We start from the raw sequence: 15801 nt of genomic DNA on the forward strand, positions 1-15801 counted from the left end.
GAGACTGGTCATTTCAGAAAACTGCCATATGGATATTAAAAAAATGAAGCTGGATATGGTGCTAATGTTGAAAAACCTTTGAGAGCCATTGGACGGATTCGATGGGAACAATGCCTGATCTGAGAACATAATGTTGTCAGTGTTTTCCCTCACGAACAAGATTAAGACCTCAGAGTCATTTATCAGCTGTATACCATTGGTTTGTATGTGGGCCCTGAAGCAATAGATGAGGAATGATCTGACACGGCTCTGTACTTGTGAATGATTGAAAATGTGTACAGATTTCAATAACCATCACTGACGTGTGAAACTAATGGAGCCCTTTAAGTGCCCCAAGTCTAAATCATTAATTGTGCTAATAGAGTTACACTGACACAATAATGACTGAGAATCTGAAGGAAGAGGAGTGTGGTCATGTATTATGTATATATTCAAGTGATGTTGGGGACAAACATTTCCATTAGGGTCTGTGGTAACATATGAAACAAGCAACATGGCAAAATAAACTACTGAGGGTAACACTTTACACTGGGCTTTTTGAGATAGCTTTCTTTTAATCACCTGGCTCATGGATTTTGTCTGTTTTAACCATTTTTTCAGCTGGAAACAGCTGTGATGCATGCAACTGTCAGTCAATCAGTTCAAGGAAAAGCATCCTCCATAAAAAAAAAATAATTTGCTGCCTGTCGATGTTTGTTCTGACTGATTTCCAAGCAAAATTTTGATTCCATGTGCAAATATCACAATTACATTATAGTCAGTAGAAAGGTGCGAGTGGTTTTGGGAAAAGCTACTTAACTAGGAAGTCTGCTCCACCGCTCTGATAGCAACGAGCGAGTGGGAAAAGTCACTTTAAGTTGGTTCAACTTAAAAACATTGGTCCAAGTCATGAGTTGAAAATATGAAAAATCTATAAACAATCTACGAATCTAAGACCTTGGCTATCAGTATTAAGTGCAAAGCTGCTCCTGGGACTTTGTGAAATGATAAGTTTAGGGACTTAAATTAATTAAAATTTTCATTGTATTTTACATTATTCCTTAGAAAACGAAAAAAAAAATTGTTAACACATAACTACTGATGTTTCTTTTAAACTACAAAATGAGTTTTGACTCACAAACAATAACAAATTAAAATTGTAAGATAAATAAAACATGTAACTTTGTATTAAGGTACTATGGATCCAACAAAAGTCCTGTATAATGTTTTGCAGCATACACTTGGTGCAATGTTTGGTAAGAGTAAACACTGACTGCAAAAACAAATCAGCATCCATATTCACGGTAATAATGCCTTTAACACACATTAATGCCATTCTGGGCAAAATGGCATAAAGTCTGGATGGTTAAGACAGTAAATCAGAACAAAGCTGTGGCAATGCTTATCAGCATTGACATTAACAACCAGTTTAAATGATGATCAAGACAAAGATCCACTGTGTGTGTTAGGAAGCAACTATTAAACTGAAATTCTGCATCTTATTAATAAAATAAAAATGAAAAAAAAAAAAAAAGTGGTTAACATGCTCACCCCAGAGAAACTCTTTAAGCTGGGTGGTGGCTCCTAGTGAATGAAATGACATATTATGTGATGAGTGAAACAATTTCATTATTATCATTTGAAAACTGGTTTGATGTGAAAAGCTGGATTATAAATAAATCATTGATGCTAATAAGCAACCAAATTCAAATGTGGGGACACATTTGATCTAAATGCTTGATTATGTAATGCTTAATAGTGTTTGATTTTCCAAAACAGATGTTGTCGGATCATTTGTCATGCAACGCTGGATGATCTCGTATCGAGGAATCATTTGTCTCAATTCGTAATCAGACGCTCGTTTCTATGATTGACATGCGTTGCTGCCGGAGCATAGGCGGTTGCTGGTAATTGGACCGCAGGCGACATCCCAGTTTGTGATGATGTTTTCCAATACCTCCCAGGACTTCTCATGCATCATCATTTCATCTGCACGGTTGCTGGATCTGTGTCGTTCAAATACCTGCCTGGTCCTAATGAAGAGATATGATCCTGATATTTAATGCTACATGCACAGACGAACTCGCCCCGGTATGGTCCTTCCCCCTCCCTCCCCTGAACATTAAAGACAAGGTGTAACACAGGGCCTTCATCAGTTACAAGAAATGCGATGATACTTTGGGTCACTCCAGGAACAGGAAGGGCCCTGCTCTGGGAGGCAGTCACTGATAGGACGCCTCGGGTGACACAGCAGATGATGGACAGCACAGCATGCTTGGTTGAACATCCTCGTCCTCGTAGACCACTTGGCCATAACTCAACCACATTTGAACTGTACGATGACAGTAGGTGATTACAACCTGTTAAAACTGCTTCCCCGAGGCAGATCACAGGTTTGAGAAAAGCTACATTTTATAGGATTTCAGGAAGCTCATTTGGAGTTAATTAAAATAACCAAATGAAATTCACAAACAGCTCTCAAAAATAATGGTAAGATAAAATGTCGAAGAGCTGTTTCACAGAGGACATGGAAATTAAGAGTGTCAGGGTCAAAAGAAATGTTTATGGAGACCCAATGTGTTTAAATGGGAATAGATTATAGATTATAAAATAAATGATCATATTAAATTAAGAAATAAAACAATGTCACCATGAAGTTGAGAAACAGCAAAATATATTTTTAAAATGCTGCTGATTATTATAATAAGCACAGATGTGTTTTTAAAAGGTTATGGAATCATTTTATGCATTTAAGGTAATCAAGTGTTCTCTTCAACCTTTACCGACCATAGGACCAATGGAAACTGATTAAGCTGGATGGATCCTAGGCTTAGTCAATATCATGATAAACTACAGGCATGAAAGGTCAGTGGGCGGGTTTACAGGTTGGACAAGGATGAGGATGTTCAACGCTTTTTGGCACAATGGCACGGTTGAGCTTTGGCTGAACCTGGCCATCGGCATTTGGGATTAGCCCTGGAATGGAATGGCGGGGTGACAATCAGTTGATTGGCTGATGAACCTGTTGCCTGGCGGATTTCAGGCATTATGGCAGCCCTGATCAGTGGCTCTTACCACGACGGATATCCTGACTCGTTTGGGCATCTTCCTGAGCTCAGGAGACGTGGGGCTCTCCATGTTGTTGTTTTTCTTCCAGATGATCAGAAATAAGCACATGACGTTAACAACAACCTCTTTGTCTGTTTGACTTAGCAAAAAGACAATATTTTTTCTTGCAGCGCCGATTCACTGCATTGCTGGGAAAAAAATAAACTGAAGCCTTAGTTGTATTAAACCAGCCTTAAGCAGGATGGTGCAGGAGAGTTGTCTGTAAAGCCTCGCAGGATGCAAGACTGAGACAAAGTAAGAAAGGATTTATGTTGAGGCTGAGATACTGTGAGAGCGAGTGTGTGTGTGTGTGTGTGTGTGTGTGTGTGTGTGTGTGTGTGTGTGTGGAGGTGCTGTACTGTGGAGCGTGAAGGACTGTATGTGAGAGATAGCATAGGACTTTGTGGGTGTACAGAAAGTGTAAATGACAGAATGGTTGCCACAGTGGTGTGTATGTGTATGTGTATTTGTGTGTGTGTGTGTGTATATAACGTTGGCATTGTTAATGGGTGTATTCGAGGACATGACTCTCACCTCCAGGCCCTCTGTGTCTGGACTGGCACAGAACAGGTTCTTCAAAGCAATGCCCGAGTTATCCTGTGAATCTGAAAGCGAGACAGAGACATATTGCAACCATCAGACTTCCCTCGTCTCCATCAGTTACTGTATATAAAGGTGACATGAAAAGTCAAAACATTTAAATCTCTCCCTGGTGGCTGGCTGCAATAAAGGTCAAGACCTCCTCCTCCATGTTAGCAGATGGGAATTGAGGAATAAATTCTTCCAAAAGATGGTTTCTATCATTTCAAGTAGTTTTATCACACTGCTTGTTCAAGTGCTAATTCTTGACTGAAAACTGTGTCATTGTGAGTTGTACAATACTTTGGCTTTATTTTTGTACAGTGGGAGGAAGTGGAGACATGTTCTCCCTCTTTATTTACAGTCACTGAAATTCAGGTAGGTTTTTCTAGCAGCCTCCATTGAGACTGAATGAAAAACATAACTAAATATCGTCAGGACTACAAATGACATCTGGAGGCAATTTCACCATAGCTGTAAATGATCTCAGAGGCAAGGACAGGCAGACTTACTATGTAAAGTCTTACCCATACTAAAAACACCTAAATAAACAGGTTTCTGAGTAGAATCATCAGTGAAAAACATCCACATCAGGGAGATATAACCCCAATTAATAAGAACTTATTAGTAGATCAACAAGCTAGCAGAGGTTCTGTGCTCCAGATCTACCGCCTTTCCTGTCTTCACTACTTATTCTGTTTAGTGTTCGAAAACTGTCTTCGATGTGTGTGTCTTACTGGTTGGGATCTCAGTGGGTCGCTCAACCACAGACGCTCTCTTCAGAGCAGGTTTGAGGGGCTTCTGAGGTATTGGTCGTGTGGGACTGAAGGATGATTCCTCAGTAGAGATCTATGTGAATGCACGCACGCACGCACACACACACAGCACACACGCACACACGCACACACACACACACAAAGATAAGAAACAACACTTAAAACTTCCAAATGGCAGTCCTGCTTTAAACTTCAAATTCTTCATTTTACTGGGGACTCATTAGACAAATAGAGGTTCTTCCACTGAGTGATGAGATGGAGGGAAATCAAAAGGAGGAAAGATAAAAAACACTTAGTAAAAGAAAAAGGACATAAAGAAAGAGGGAAAAAAACAGCTGGAGAGACGGAGGCAGCTTCAGAGCAAAGTGTTCTCATGTTGGCCTTGATGTAACATTTCATGACTCTAATGACTTTCCATTCTGGCGTTACATTCCATGACCTAAAAAACATTTTTCCTTGGTAATGTTAATACATTTCTGAATTGGGAGAACATTTTAGTTTCAATCATAAAAAGCTTCACAGATCAAATGCTTGCATGAAATTAGTCAGATATATTAAGCTGTATTTCTGTAAAGTCACCCATTAGTGAATGCAGAAATATTCTTGATACACTAGGCTGGTATTTTCTCTCAATAATTGGACTCCAGCAAACTGGAGTATCTGTAATAATATTCTGACATTTTATTAATTAAATTCTCTGTTTTATCTTCTGCAAAGGGATTCTGAAATGAAAGAACAGCAGGGTTTGTTGTTTCCTTGTCTGCTTTAAAGGCGTAACAGAGATGAGTGAGTCGATTGAAAAGCTTTAACACCGAACTCCATTTGCTTTAAGGACAGATGTGATGCTGCTGACGAATGAGAGATTTCTGCCGATGTTACAAACACAAGAAACAAGACAAAATGGCACTTTTTTTTTTTTTACTTTTAGCATACGAGCAGTTAAATTTATAGATAAAAACATTTCCTTTTAAGAGTTTCAATATAAAGATAGCCTTTAAAAGCCCACCGTCACACTGCATAATCTGCTGAGGGTTATGTGACCATTTAAAAACACTGATGAGAGGGAAGGAAGAGAGAACTTGGAAAGATGGTATGAAGTCAGAGAGACGAAGAAAAGAGGAGAGAGATAAGGTAAATGAGCAACACATACACACGCAAGCACAGACCCCCCCACACACACATCTATGCCTCGGGGTGTTCTACTCAACCACTCTCTGCAAACGGGTGAAATTGAAATGAAGACAGAGGAGAGATAAATGGACAATAAGAGGACCAGAGTACACACATGGACCTGGAACCAATTTAGACATCCTTCTAAAACCTGATCTGCTCATCTCTGTTATCTATGGCTTAATCACACACGTTAATACTCTGAGCTATTACCTTCTAAGACTCACAAATACACAGTGTAGCTGCTCTCATACATACCCTGAGTATTCTCCTGAAATTATTCAGTGGGGCTGAATATTTCTGGAATGTTTCCTGCCAGGCCCCATAGTAAAAACTTAATTTCAGAGTGAGCCCATGTGAGAGTATATCATAATATTGTCCAGAGAGTTCATAGTGAGCACATTGATGACCTTTCTAACATGCAACAAAAATGAAAAAGACTACAATATATCAGGATGAAAAAGAGGAGCCATACATATAGAAGACACAGACAAAGATGTCTACTTGGTAACACACTGAGACTTGAAAGCTTTGGGTGATAATAGCCAACGTCAATGTCCATGTGCTGTAAACAAAACCACGGCATTACCCCAGCAGTATTTATACGTTACTTCCTGCCTCCTGCATGCTCTACCCTGACGGCACCCCTCACCTGAACCTGTATATGCACGTGTTGTTGTGAACGTATTTGACAAGACACTCTCCTGCTGTGTTCTTCATATTTGAAAGGCAAAGTCCAGAGAATGTCTGGACCCAATTGTCTGGACATTTTCCAGAGTCCATGTGTGAAAAGGGTTTATGTGATTCTGAGTAAATGTCGCACTTTAAACAAGCCCTCCTCTCTTTTAAACCATCCAATCATGAGGCTTTGTCTTTTAGGATTTTACCAATTAAAGCTTCTCTTTAAGTGCACAAGGTACAGTGACTTTAGAAATAATTCGGAACCACCCCTTTTACACGTTATTGTTTTGTAGATTTAATTGTAAATTAATAAAAACGTTTTTCTCCCCATCAATTTACATCAAAATATCCCATTATTAGTGACAAAATGTTTTTAATTCTTTTTGCGAATTTATTGAAAATTTAAAACTAAAATCTCTATTAAGGATTCAGTCTCTTGTGTTTAACTCCTCGCGTGTCCCTTGTGTCGCTGCTAACTGTGGTCAGGTGCATCCTGTTTGCTTCAATCATCCTGGAAATGTGTCCAGTAGTTGATTGGAGTCAGAAGAAAAAGCTATCAAGTCGAGGTTGTCCCTGTAGACATCTGCCATAAACAAAGCTGGAATTGCAGTCAAAGGTGCTTCTAAAAACTACAGAGTTAAAGGTCTGAGTACTTCTATATATGAGAGATTTCAGGTTTTGCGTTTTAATAAATTTGCAAATATTTCAGACAATATGTTTTCACTTTGTCAGTAAAGGTTATTGAGTGTGAATCAATGGACAAATTACTCAATTTACAATTGCATCTACAACTCCAAGCAGATCCTGTAATGTTTGTTACTGTAATGTTTTTGCAATGTCTTACTTAATATTTCTTTATTTAATTTCCATTTTTTTTACTTTTAACACCCTGAAGTCCAATTGAAACATATACTCCTATGGAATTCTACAATAACACACTATTACATGCAAGATTTAGACCAGGTTTGATTGCTTTGCATGACAAGTTTCTTTATTTTTGGTTTTCTCTGCGTCGTTGTCATTGGTTAGAAGTGGGTGATGTCACATACTTTTGTGCACCAATAAGGATTTAGCAACACACAGCAATACCAAGAGATGTTCTTCCTCTGAGTGTTGACTTTGATTGTTGCCTACTTGGCTGTAAATATTTAATGTTATAGTGAATCAATTTCTATCCTGTTTGCCTGTATGCAGACATACTTCTGATAACCCTCACTACCTCTGCTGCTCTGCTTTTATTCATTTCAAATGGTCTGCAAGTCTAGATTTTTAGATATTTTTCTCATCAACAGAATTCTGAGAAACTGAGCTTAGTACTTTAAACAATTACTTTATCTTATTGGATAATAAACTGGTTATCTAGACAGAATCATTGATTGATCAAGAAAATTACTTTTAAAATAAAATTATTATCATTTGCAACCCCAAAGACCCAGTCTGATTGAAGCCACTTTTGACCAATTATTTCTGGGCTACCAAGCTTCGATCCAATTTCTTTGTCACTGCATATTTATGTATTTTGAAAGACTTGCACATGTACATGCAAGATGTAAAGAGATAATGATGCTCAAAATGTTGCCCCACCCACACCCCAACTGTCCAGCTGCAGTGACCCTGACCTGGAAGCGGACCTCCTGACTGACTCGTTGGCTGTCATCCTCGCTGCCGGGGTTTGAAATGACTGACAGGCGTTTCTTCTCCGCAGCAGCTCTCTCCCGGATGTACTCGAGCCGTCTGGCCCGACCGAGCTGCTGGGAGAGCAGCGACTGGATCTGGGCGCGCTCAATGGAGCCCAGCAGGATCATGGACTCTGGGAGAGGAGACAAAGACCGAGGGGAGAAGTAAGAAGAAAGATAAGGCACAAAAATAGAAGAAGGAGGCAGCAGAGGATGGGGGAAGTGGGAGGCAGGTTTGTAGAGAAGGAAGAGAGAGGAGAGGAAAGTAGCAAGAGCAGGAAATAGAGAAGAACCAAGAGGATGAGAAGACAGTGAAACAGTTTTAGGGGGAAGAGTGAGCAGACTGCAGGAGATTCCAAACACATGTTGCAGCATTGCAGAGAGATCAGCTGAGTTACATAACAAGCTCAGGATGCAGTGAATGTGTGTTAACTGGTGTGTGTGTGTGTGTGTGTGTGTTTGTGCGCGCGGGTGGGGGGCAGCTTTCTTACTTTAAGTAATTGCCTTTGTGACTGTACGTGCTGATTATGTATTTGGTTAAATGCCGCGGCTAATTGTTCCTGCACGATTGCATAATCGAGACACAGTTGGAATACCAAATATGCACCTCAGTGCGGCGGCAGCGCAGCCTCATCAGCAAGCTGTGCTCAGGCAAGTTTGTCAATCAATCAATCAATCACTTTAAAGAGCACGACACCGAGGTCGCTGGGATTTGCTTTTTGGCACAGAGGACTGGAAGAGACGCTCAGTCCAGCAGCATCAGCAACATCGGACACAGACGTCAATATGACATCAAACAATATTCTAAACTAAAATGTTTTACTTTTTTTACTGTTCATATTAAAGTAGATAAGAATATAAGTGCTCAGTCAAGTAAAAGGTTGCTTTGACTCTCTCAAACATCTTTCAAATATCTGATGAAGGATGGACTGTCTTAGAATCATGACCTTAATAAATAGCAGTTGTTTTCCTCAGGAGACTTAGTGTTCTGTAATTTGAGCAAAGTGATCAGGGTCAACACTCTTTGGTATTCTCTGAATCCTTATATTTATATATTAATAGTGCTGTATACAGAGACTTTTGATTTAAAAGCGTTGACTATGTTCCGGAATAATGAAAAATTACCTTGTTTTGGAGTTACACGTAAAATATAGATATGTATTATATCTTTTGGCCACACTGGGGCAGCAGCATAAGCAGATAACACAATATTTTAATTGTATCATGTTATAAAATGTGTGTTATTAAACAGTCCTGAACAGGAGTCAAAATTATTAATTTGAAGTTGAACTGTAGTGAATGACTATTTAATCTCCTTTAAACTCTGTTTTTCGTCTGTACCAATAACGCTTATCTGCGTTTGTTTGTTTATTAGTTGGCAGGATCACGAATCAACTGATTCGTACTCAACTGATTTCCATGAAATGTTGTAGAGTATCCCAGGGAGAACTCGTACATGTTTTGGTGTGAATCAAGATCATAGGGCGAATTCAGGATTTTTTATAATTGATTCCTCTGATAATAATTCATGGATCTTGATGAAAAAGCAAATCTTACATGTTTAGGGGACTGACATTTATGAGTGTGTGCCATTTGGTGCAGATCTAAATAAAAATCTGGATCCAAATAAGACTTGACTTATTTCCATTTGCACTCTGAGTGCGATTCTAGTTTGTAATGCTTCTGTGATTATATGTGCGTGCGTCTGTGTGTGTTTGTGTTTCACCTGCTGATTCCACCAATGCCAGGGTCTTGAGTTGGCCCGTCAACAGGACGTTGTGGAGGTCTCTGTAGCAGCAGTTGAGTGTGATGTAACGAACATCCCGCACCATAATGTCCTCCACACGGATATTATACTTCCTGAAAAAAGAAAATGAAGGGAGAGAAAAATACAAAAATACATGTGAGGAAGAGGAGGAAGATATGAGCAATTATTTAACTGGTTACGGGGCTGGGGGATAGGGGTAAGCAGCTAAAAGAAAAAAAAAGATATTCCATTAAGATTTAAAAATCGTTTTCCTGTAGTTTATTATGTACACAGCTGACTTAAAATGTTACATTGAATATAATGTCTTGGACAAACTTTTTCAGATGACCCGTCACACCACTATGGTATAAAAACTATATTGACCAAGCTGTTCTCCATTACACCTGCTACTGACAGCACACGTCATCCGGATGTTAGCAACGGCATAACTATGTGTGTGGTGGGGGTAACTGGGTGACATTGTGCAAACAGATCTTGCCTCAGCAGAATCATACACCCTGGTACACCAGTCATAAACACTCAGCTCCTTCTTCCTGCCTGAGTCTGCCAGAACCTGCAAACACAACAGCAGTTGCTTGACGGTGTCTGTTGCCAAGGCCCGGAGCCGTGCCAGAACACCGGCTCTGGCCAACAGTCGGCTCCTTGTTGCAGAGATAACTCAATACACTGACCTCTCTTGAAATGCAAAGTTAATCTGATGGACATCCTCCCCCAGCTCCACTTTAGCACAACAGAGCACAACGTTGGTCAAGCATCCCTGCTACACAAATGGCCTGTGTGCAGCAGCACGATTTGGAAACAGCTGAATTCTGGGCTGAAGCAAAGACTTTTATAAGGGTTTTCCTTATGTGGTGTTGTGGGGAAACACTAAAGAGCTGCTACCTACCAATACCACTGTAGTTTGCCCAAATTACTAAAAATATAAAACACAAGTATCTTAAATACTAAAACACTAAAATGGGAAGCTCTTGCAAAATCCCTAATTACGGCTTGATATTAAAGTTACCATAATGACTGCATTTTTATTTTCAGAAAAGTCCACCTTGACCTCTGCATGCTTAAGTTTCTTTGAAACAACTGGCTAATATGACACATAATCTGTATGTTGAATGACATAACATTCCCAATTCTAGCATTTAAAAAGTGTGAGCATGAGGATTTCTGAAGCCGTCATTGCTTTCAAACATCCTGACTACTTTCCACCTCACTATGCAAAGGGCATGATATCTCTATCATAAGCACAGGACGCTAAGTGAGGAGGCTCAAAATCGTCCATCCATCCATTATCTAAATTGCTTATTCTTTAAAGATTGCGGGGGAAGCTGGATCGAATCCCAGCAGGAGGAGGGGTACACACTGGACAGGTCGCCAGTGCATCGCAGGGCCAACACAGAGACTAACAACCATTCACATTTACACCTAAGGTCAACGTAACTCCAGTCTACATGACTGTGGGAGGAAGTACCAGGAGAAAACCTGCGCACACATGGAGAACAAACTCCACACAGAAAGACCCTGGCTGAACCAGGATTCGTTTTCGCTGTGAGGGGACTGCACTTCACACTGCACCACCATGCCGCCCCTCAAAACTGTTCGATATAATTCCTAGGCACCCATGGCAGGATTATCTAGACTTGCCGACAGTGTTGGGTTTATTTGTCTAGTTTTGAGAACTTTTCCCATTATGCAGGTGAACTGACCATAAACTTTGGTTTCTCTCAGATTTCCTGTCAATCATATAGTGCAGAACAGAGTATGTTTGTATTGAATTTTTTGCTGCAGAGCTTTTGCAGCTGCTGTTCTGAATCTTTTCAGCCTTTATGACTGTCATTTCTCATCTCAGCTTCCACGCAGTTATGCTGTTCAATTTAAACAAACCCAAGGGTCCATGGACATCAAGTTATTTTCTACTGGACACGTATACTCACAACATAATGTAAGTAAAAAGATCATCAACCTTGAAGGAAGCTTCTGTTTCCTGATGAACTGGCAGCATCTTTTCATTTGCTTGTGGATCTGAGAGAATAATGTAATGCATGCCTCTGAACTGACCACAACCGTTGCTGAGACTAATTTCCCTCGGGATATCAAAGCCAGTTGATGGAATCTGATTGGTTTCCTCTTAATTGAGCCTCCTCCCCTGCAAAGGCCGGGCAACACTTCTGATCAGTTTGAGCTATCCTGCTTTCATCCACAGCTTACAGATTTGAGCCAAGATAAACAGACTTATAAGGTTTTAAATCCAGGCTTATAGATCATCCATATTATCCAGAGTAGAGATGAGAGGCTTGTGGCGGTGATATATGTGTGTGTGAGAGCGTTTGGGGGAGTGAATGGGGGGGTGTAGGGGGAAGGCATGGAAGCCAATAAAAGGATGTTTGTAATGATCCGGAGAAAATGTGATCATCTGTTGCTTCGCTTCCTGTCAGAGGAGCAGAGACAATAGTGGACTGCAGACGATTCAACAAACTATATTTGACCATTAAGAACAGCTAAGAAACAGAGAGACAGATACAGACACAAACGACTGTGTGCCAATGCCCAAGCCCATGCACACACACACAGTGATGTTGTGTAATTGTTCCTAGACTTAAAATTCCACTACCCCAACGCTGAAGGGGGGAAGAAGGTGGAAAAGGTTTGATGTTTGCTACTGGGTATGATAAGAGAGAATGAGAGGCTAACAGCACATCTGTGGTAGAAATGTATGTGTGATATAGGTGTGTGTGTGTGTGTGTGTGTGTGTGTGTGTGTTCATATCTGCAGAAGCTACACAGAAACAGAGAAGATAAGAAATCCAATTCTCTCCTTGTCCGTGAGCAAGCGAATGCACACGGCATCATATGTGTGTGTGTCACATGTCACACAAGTCTTTCTATGTGTTTGTATTAGTGTGTGCGTGCATGTGGGTGGATGGTAGCGTGGGTGTGAGATGGATAATTTCCAGTTGGAGTGAAGAACACATTCAGCTTGGAGGGGACCACGCTTCCTACAGTGTTTCATTTCCCCCCCTTGGTCCGCCGCCTCCTCCTCCACTCTTGTATGCTGCAGTAATATGACACACACACACACACACACACACACACACACACACACACACACACACACACACACACACACACACACACACACACACACACACACACACACACACACACACACACACACACACACACACACACACACACACACACACACACACGGAGACTGGTGAGTTAGAGTGAGAGGCAGGAAAATGTATAAAAAAAGCAAATGAAGGATGGAGGGAAGTAGAAGCTTTCTGCAGAACAACTGAAGTTACTAGTGCGCATGTGTTATTAAATATAGATGATTCGAGGAGACTGCAATTTTGTAGGTGAGCGTGTGTCTGTTTACACACCAGTATGCACCACATACATACAGAAGGGGATTCCTCAATCATCTTTATGCCTCAGCAACTGCAAACATTTTGAAACGTGGGTTTTGTCGAGATTGATATTTTTTGATGATTGATGATCATATCATCATTTATTTTCACTTTGCCACACACACACACACACACACACACACACACACACACACACACACACACACACACACACACTCTATGACTGTTTCTCAATCATATTCATGGCTCGGCAACTTCTTAGATTCGGAAACTGTGTTTATCATCCAGTATAAATGATTTCATTGTGTGTGGATGATTGATGACCATCTTATATTGTAATGACTGCCAACACACCCGCACACACAGACATGCACACTCACACATATGGAAGATCTCTCCTGTTTTCCTAATTACTTGTCTAATATCATTCACTTGAATTTGTCGAACCTTCGATTATTAATATTTTACGAAGATTAACAGACCTGCAGGGAATTACAGGAAAGTCAAAGGATAATTCTTGTTTATTATATCTTTGGTTTCAGTTTTGTTTGTGGACCATTGCATCTATCAGAGAATTGAGCTTTGTTGTAGACAAACAGTAAACTACGTTCTTTGGAGCTAAAATAAAAGTAAGCACACCTAAATTGTCCTTACTAATCCATCACTACACAGGACATCTGCGGCTGCATTAAGTACAGCCCACAACAGCCACTGTTTTCAAATGTCTATGCTTATCTTATGTGTGGGAAAAAACTGTTAGTTAATGAACTTGATTTAGGATTTTACTCTGATGTCTTGTCTCAGTGACCAGGTTTTTGTGAGGATAACACTGACTCATGTAGCCTGAAGCTGCAATACCCCTAAACCTTCGCACATCCAGATTTTGTCTTCAGCCTCAACTCACACTGACTGCAGCCTCTTCACTTTAAGTAATATATCCAATCTTGTGCTACTCCCTCGGAGCCACAAAAAGACACCTGCACTGGTCCATTTTACTCAACTTGACCCAACATTCACAGCTCAGCTCAGAACGAATCTGTTAATACAATTATCTCTGAATACATGCTAGCTCTAGAGTTGGCTATGGGTGAAATGCTCCATGTCCCTGTTTTGTCTCCAAAAACACAGCTAACGAAAAGATAACCCCAGTTGACCACATCTCCCAAACCATTTCCTCATCATGATTTGTTTTGCCTTCTGCTTTTGTTTTTTCCTCTCTGCAAAGTATTTCTAATATTAGAGTTAGTTGTTGCACCACAATCTCCATCTGCTTCCCCATGAGAGCACGAGAGGTGGCAATTGCTCCCAGATTGTTCCCTCTGGCGTGATAATCTTAACAATATCCTTTAGGGTGTGATGTGCCATTATCTTCAAAGCTTGTAGTGAGTGCGTGTTTGAGATTAGAGACAAGACTATTTTTAAAGTTTCTCCTAATGTGTGTGATACAAACCACATCCAAAAGTTGTTGACGATTTCAGCTTTAGTGAACTTAAGTGTGTCTCAACACACTAATGAAATCATGTGGAATATAACAGCCGACTGTTCTCTGTTCCTACGTTTTGTATCATCATTAACAATTAGAATAGTTTACACCCTTTATTTCCTCTTTAACCATAAGACAAGCCAACCTAAGGATTTGTTTAAATCAGTGGTTCTATAACTTTTGCACTTAACTGACGCAAACAAGACAATGGACCCCCACTTTACAAGATTTTTGGTTTTTGATGTGTTATTACAGGAAGTGTATGAAATTCAGGACCGAAATAGTCATACATTCTCTCTGTGTGTCAGTTATGGATGAAATTATGATGAAACTAAATTATTCCCCTTTTCAGCCAGGATGCCCTGCAACCCCTTAAGGACCCTAAGGGGTCCTATGAGCCCACTTTACAAACCCCTGGTTTAAAATATACAGTCATCTTTGTCACTGCTTTTGTAGTTGTCAAAAAAAAATTGGCAACTGTGTTACTTTGTCACAACCAATTGCCTAAAATATTAAAATTAAATAATAAAAACATGAACATGAATTTTCCCCTGAGAACTTATCTGGGCAGGTCCTGTATATATAGTGTGTTTGCTACATTAAATAATCAGCAAAGAGAACATAAACTATACAACAGCTTATTATAGACACTGCTCAAAACACACATTTTCGCTCGCTCGCTTCAAGTGATGGCCTATACGATGATGATAAATCTCTCGTGGGAGTGAACGCTGTGTTCATGCTCATTTCTAAACTGATTTGATTTGTTCAGCGTTCAAAAATATATTAACGCGTTTTACACACACACACACACACACACACACACACACACACACACACACACACACACACACACACACACACACACACACACACACACACACACACACACACACACACACACACACACACACACACACACACACACCAGATAATAAGGACTGACAGAAGAGAGGAAAGCCACAGACACACAGTGAGAGAAGTCTGGATAAAGGAGGGTTGAATAACGTGGGTCAACTGAGGTGCTGATGCAGAAAGTGAACGACTCAAGTAGCCGACAGAGACCAAACACTTCAGGGACCGGCCACAGAAAATTATGAACAGATGGAGGAAGAAATACAAATTTTCATCATTACTCCCAATTTGTAAATGATGCATAGGAACTATTATCTCCAGATAATGATTTAGCCAACATCCATAACAATAATTGCTTC

General features: G+C 40.2%; 1 protein-coding gene across 3 annotated transcripts in view; it reads right to left on the minus strand.

The window, feature by feature from the left end:
* Positions 1-15801, minus strand: part of LOC118106101 (chloride channel protein 2) — a 148419-nt gene that overhangs the window by 20796 nt on the left and 111822 nt on the right. For 2 of the 3 annotated variants that reach the window (XM_035154358.2, XM_035154357.2), the window contains 5 exons: positions 9696-9829; positions 7913-8103; positions 4404-4515; positions 3622-3692; positions 3055-3129 (listed from right to left, as the gene is read on the minus strand). In XM_035154358.2, the coding sequence (XP_035010249.1) occupies positions 3055-3129; positions 3622-3692; positions 4404-4515; positions 7913-8103; positions 9696-9829 (583 nt within the window). The remainder of the gene's footprint in view (positions 1-3054; positions 3130-3621; positions 3693-4403; positions 4516-7912; positions 8104-9695; positions 9830-15801) is intronic. The other variant, XM_047339589.1, reaches the window with a different exon arrangement.

The sequence above is a fragment of the Hippoglossus stenolepis genome, chromosome 4 (assembly GCF_022539355.2).
Source record: "Hippoglossus stenolepis isolate QCI-W04-F060 chromosome 4, HSTE1.2, whole genome shotgun sequence".
NCBI classification, from domain to species: domain Eukaryota; kingdom Metazoa; phylum Chordata; class Actinopteri; order Pleuronectiformes; family Pleuronectidae; genus Hippoglossus; species Hippoglossus stenolepis.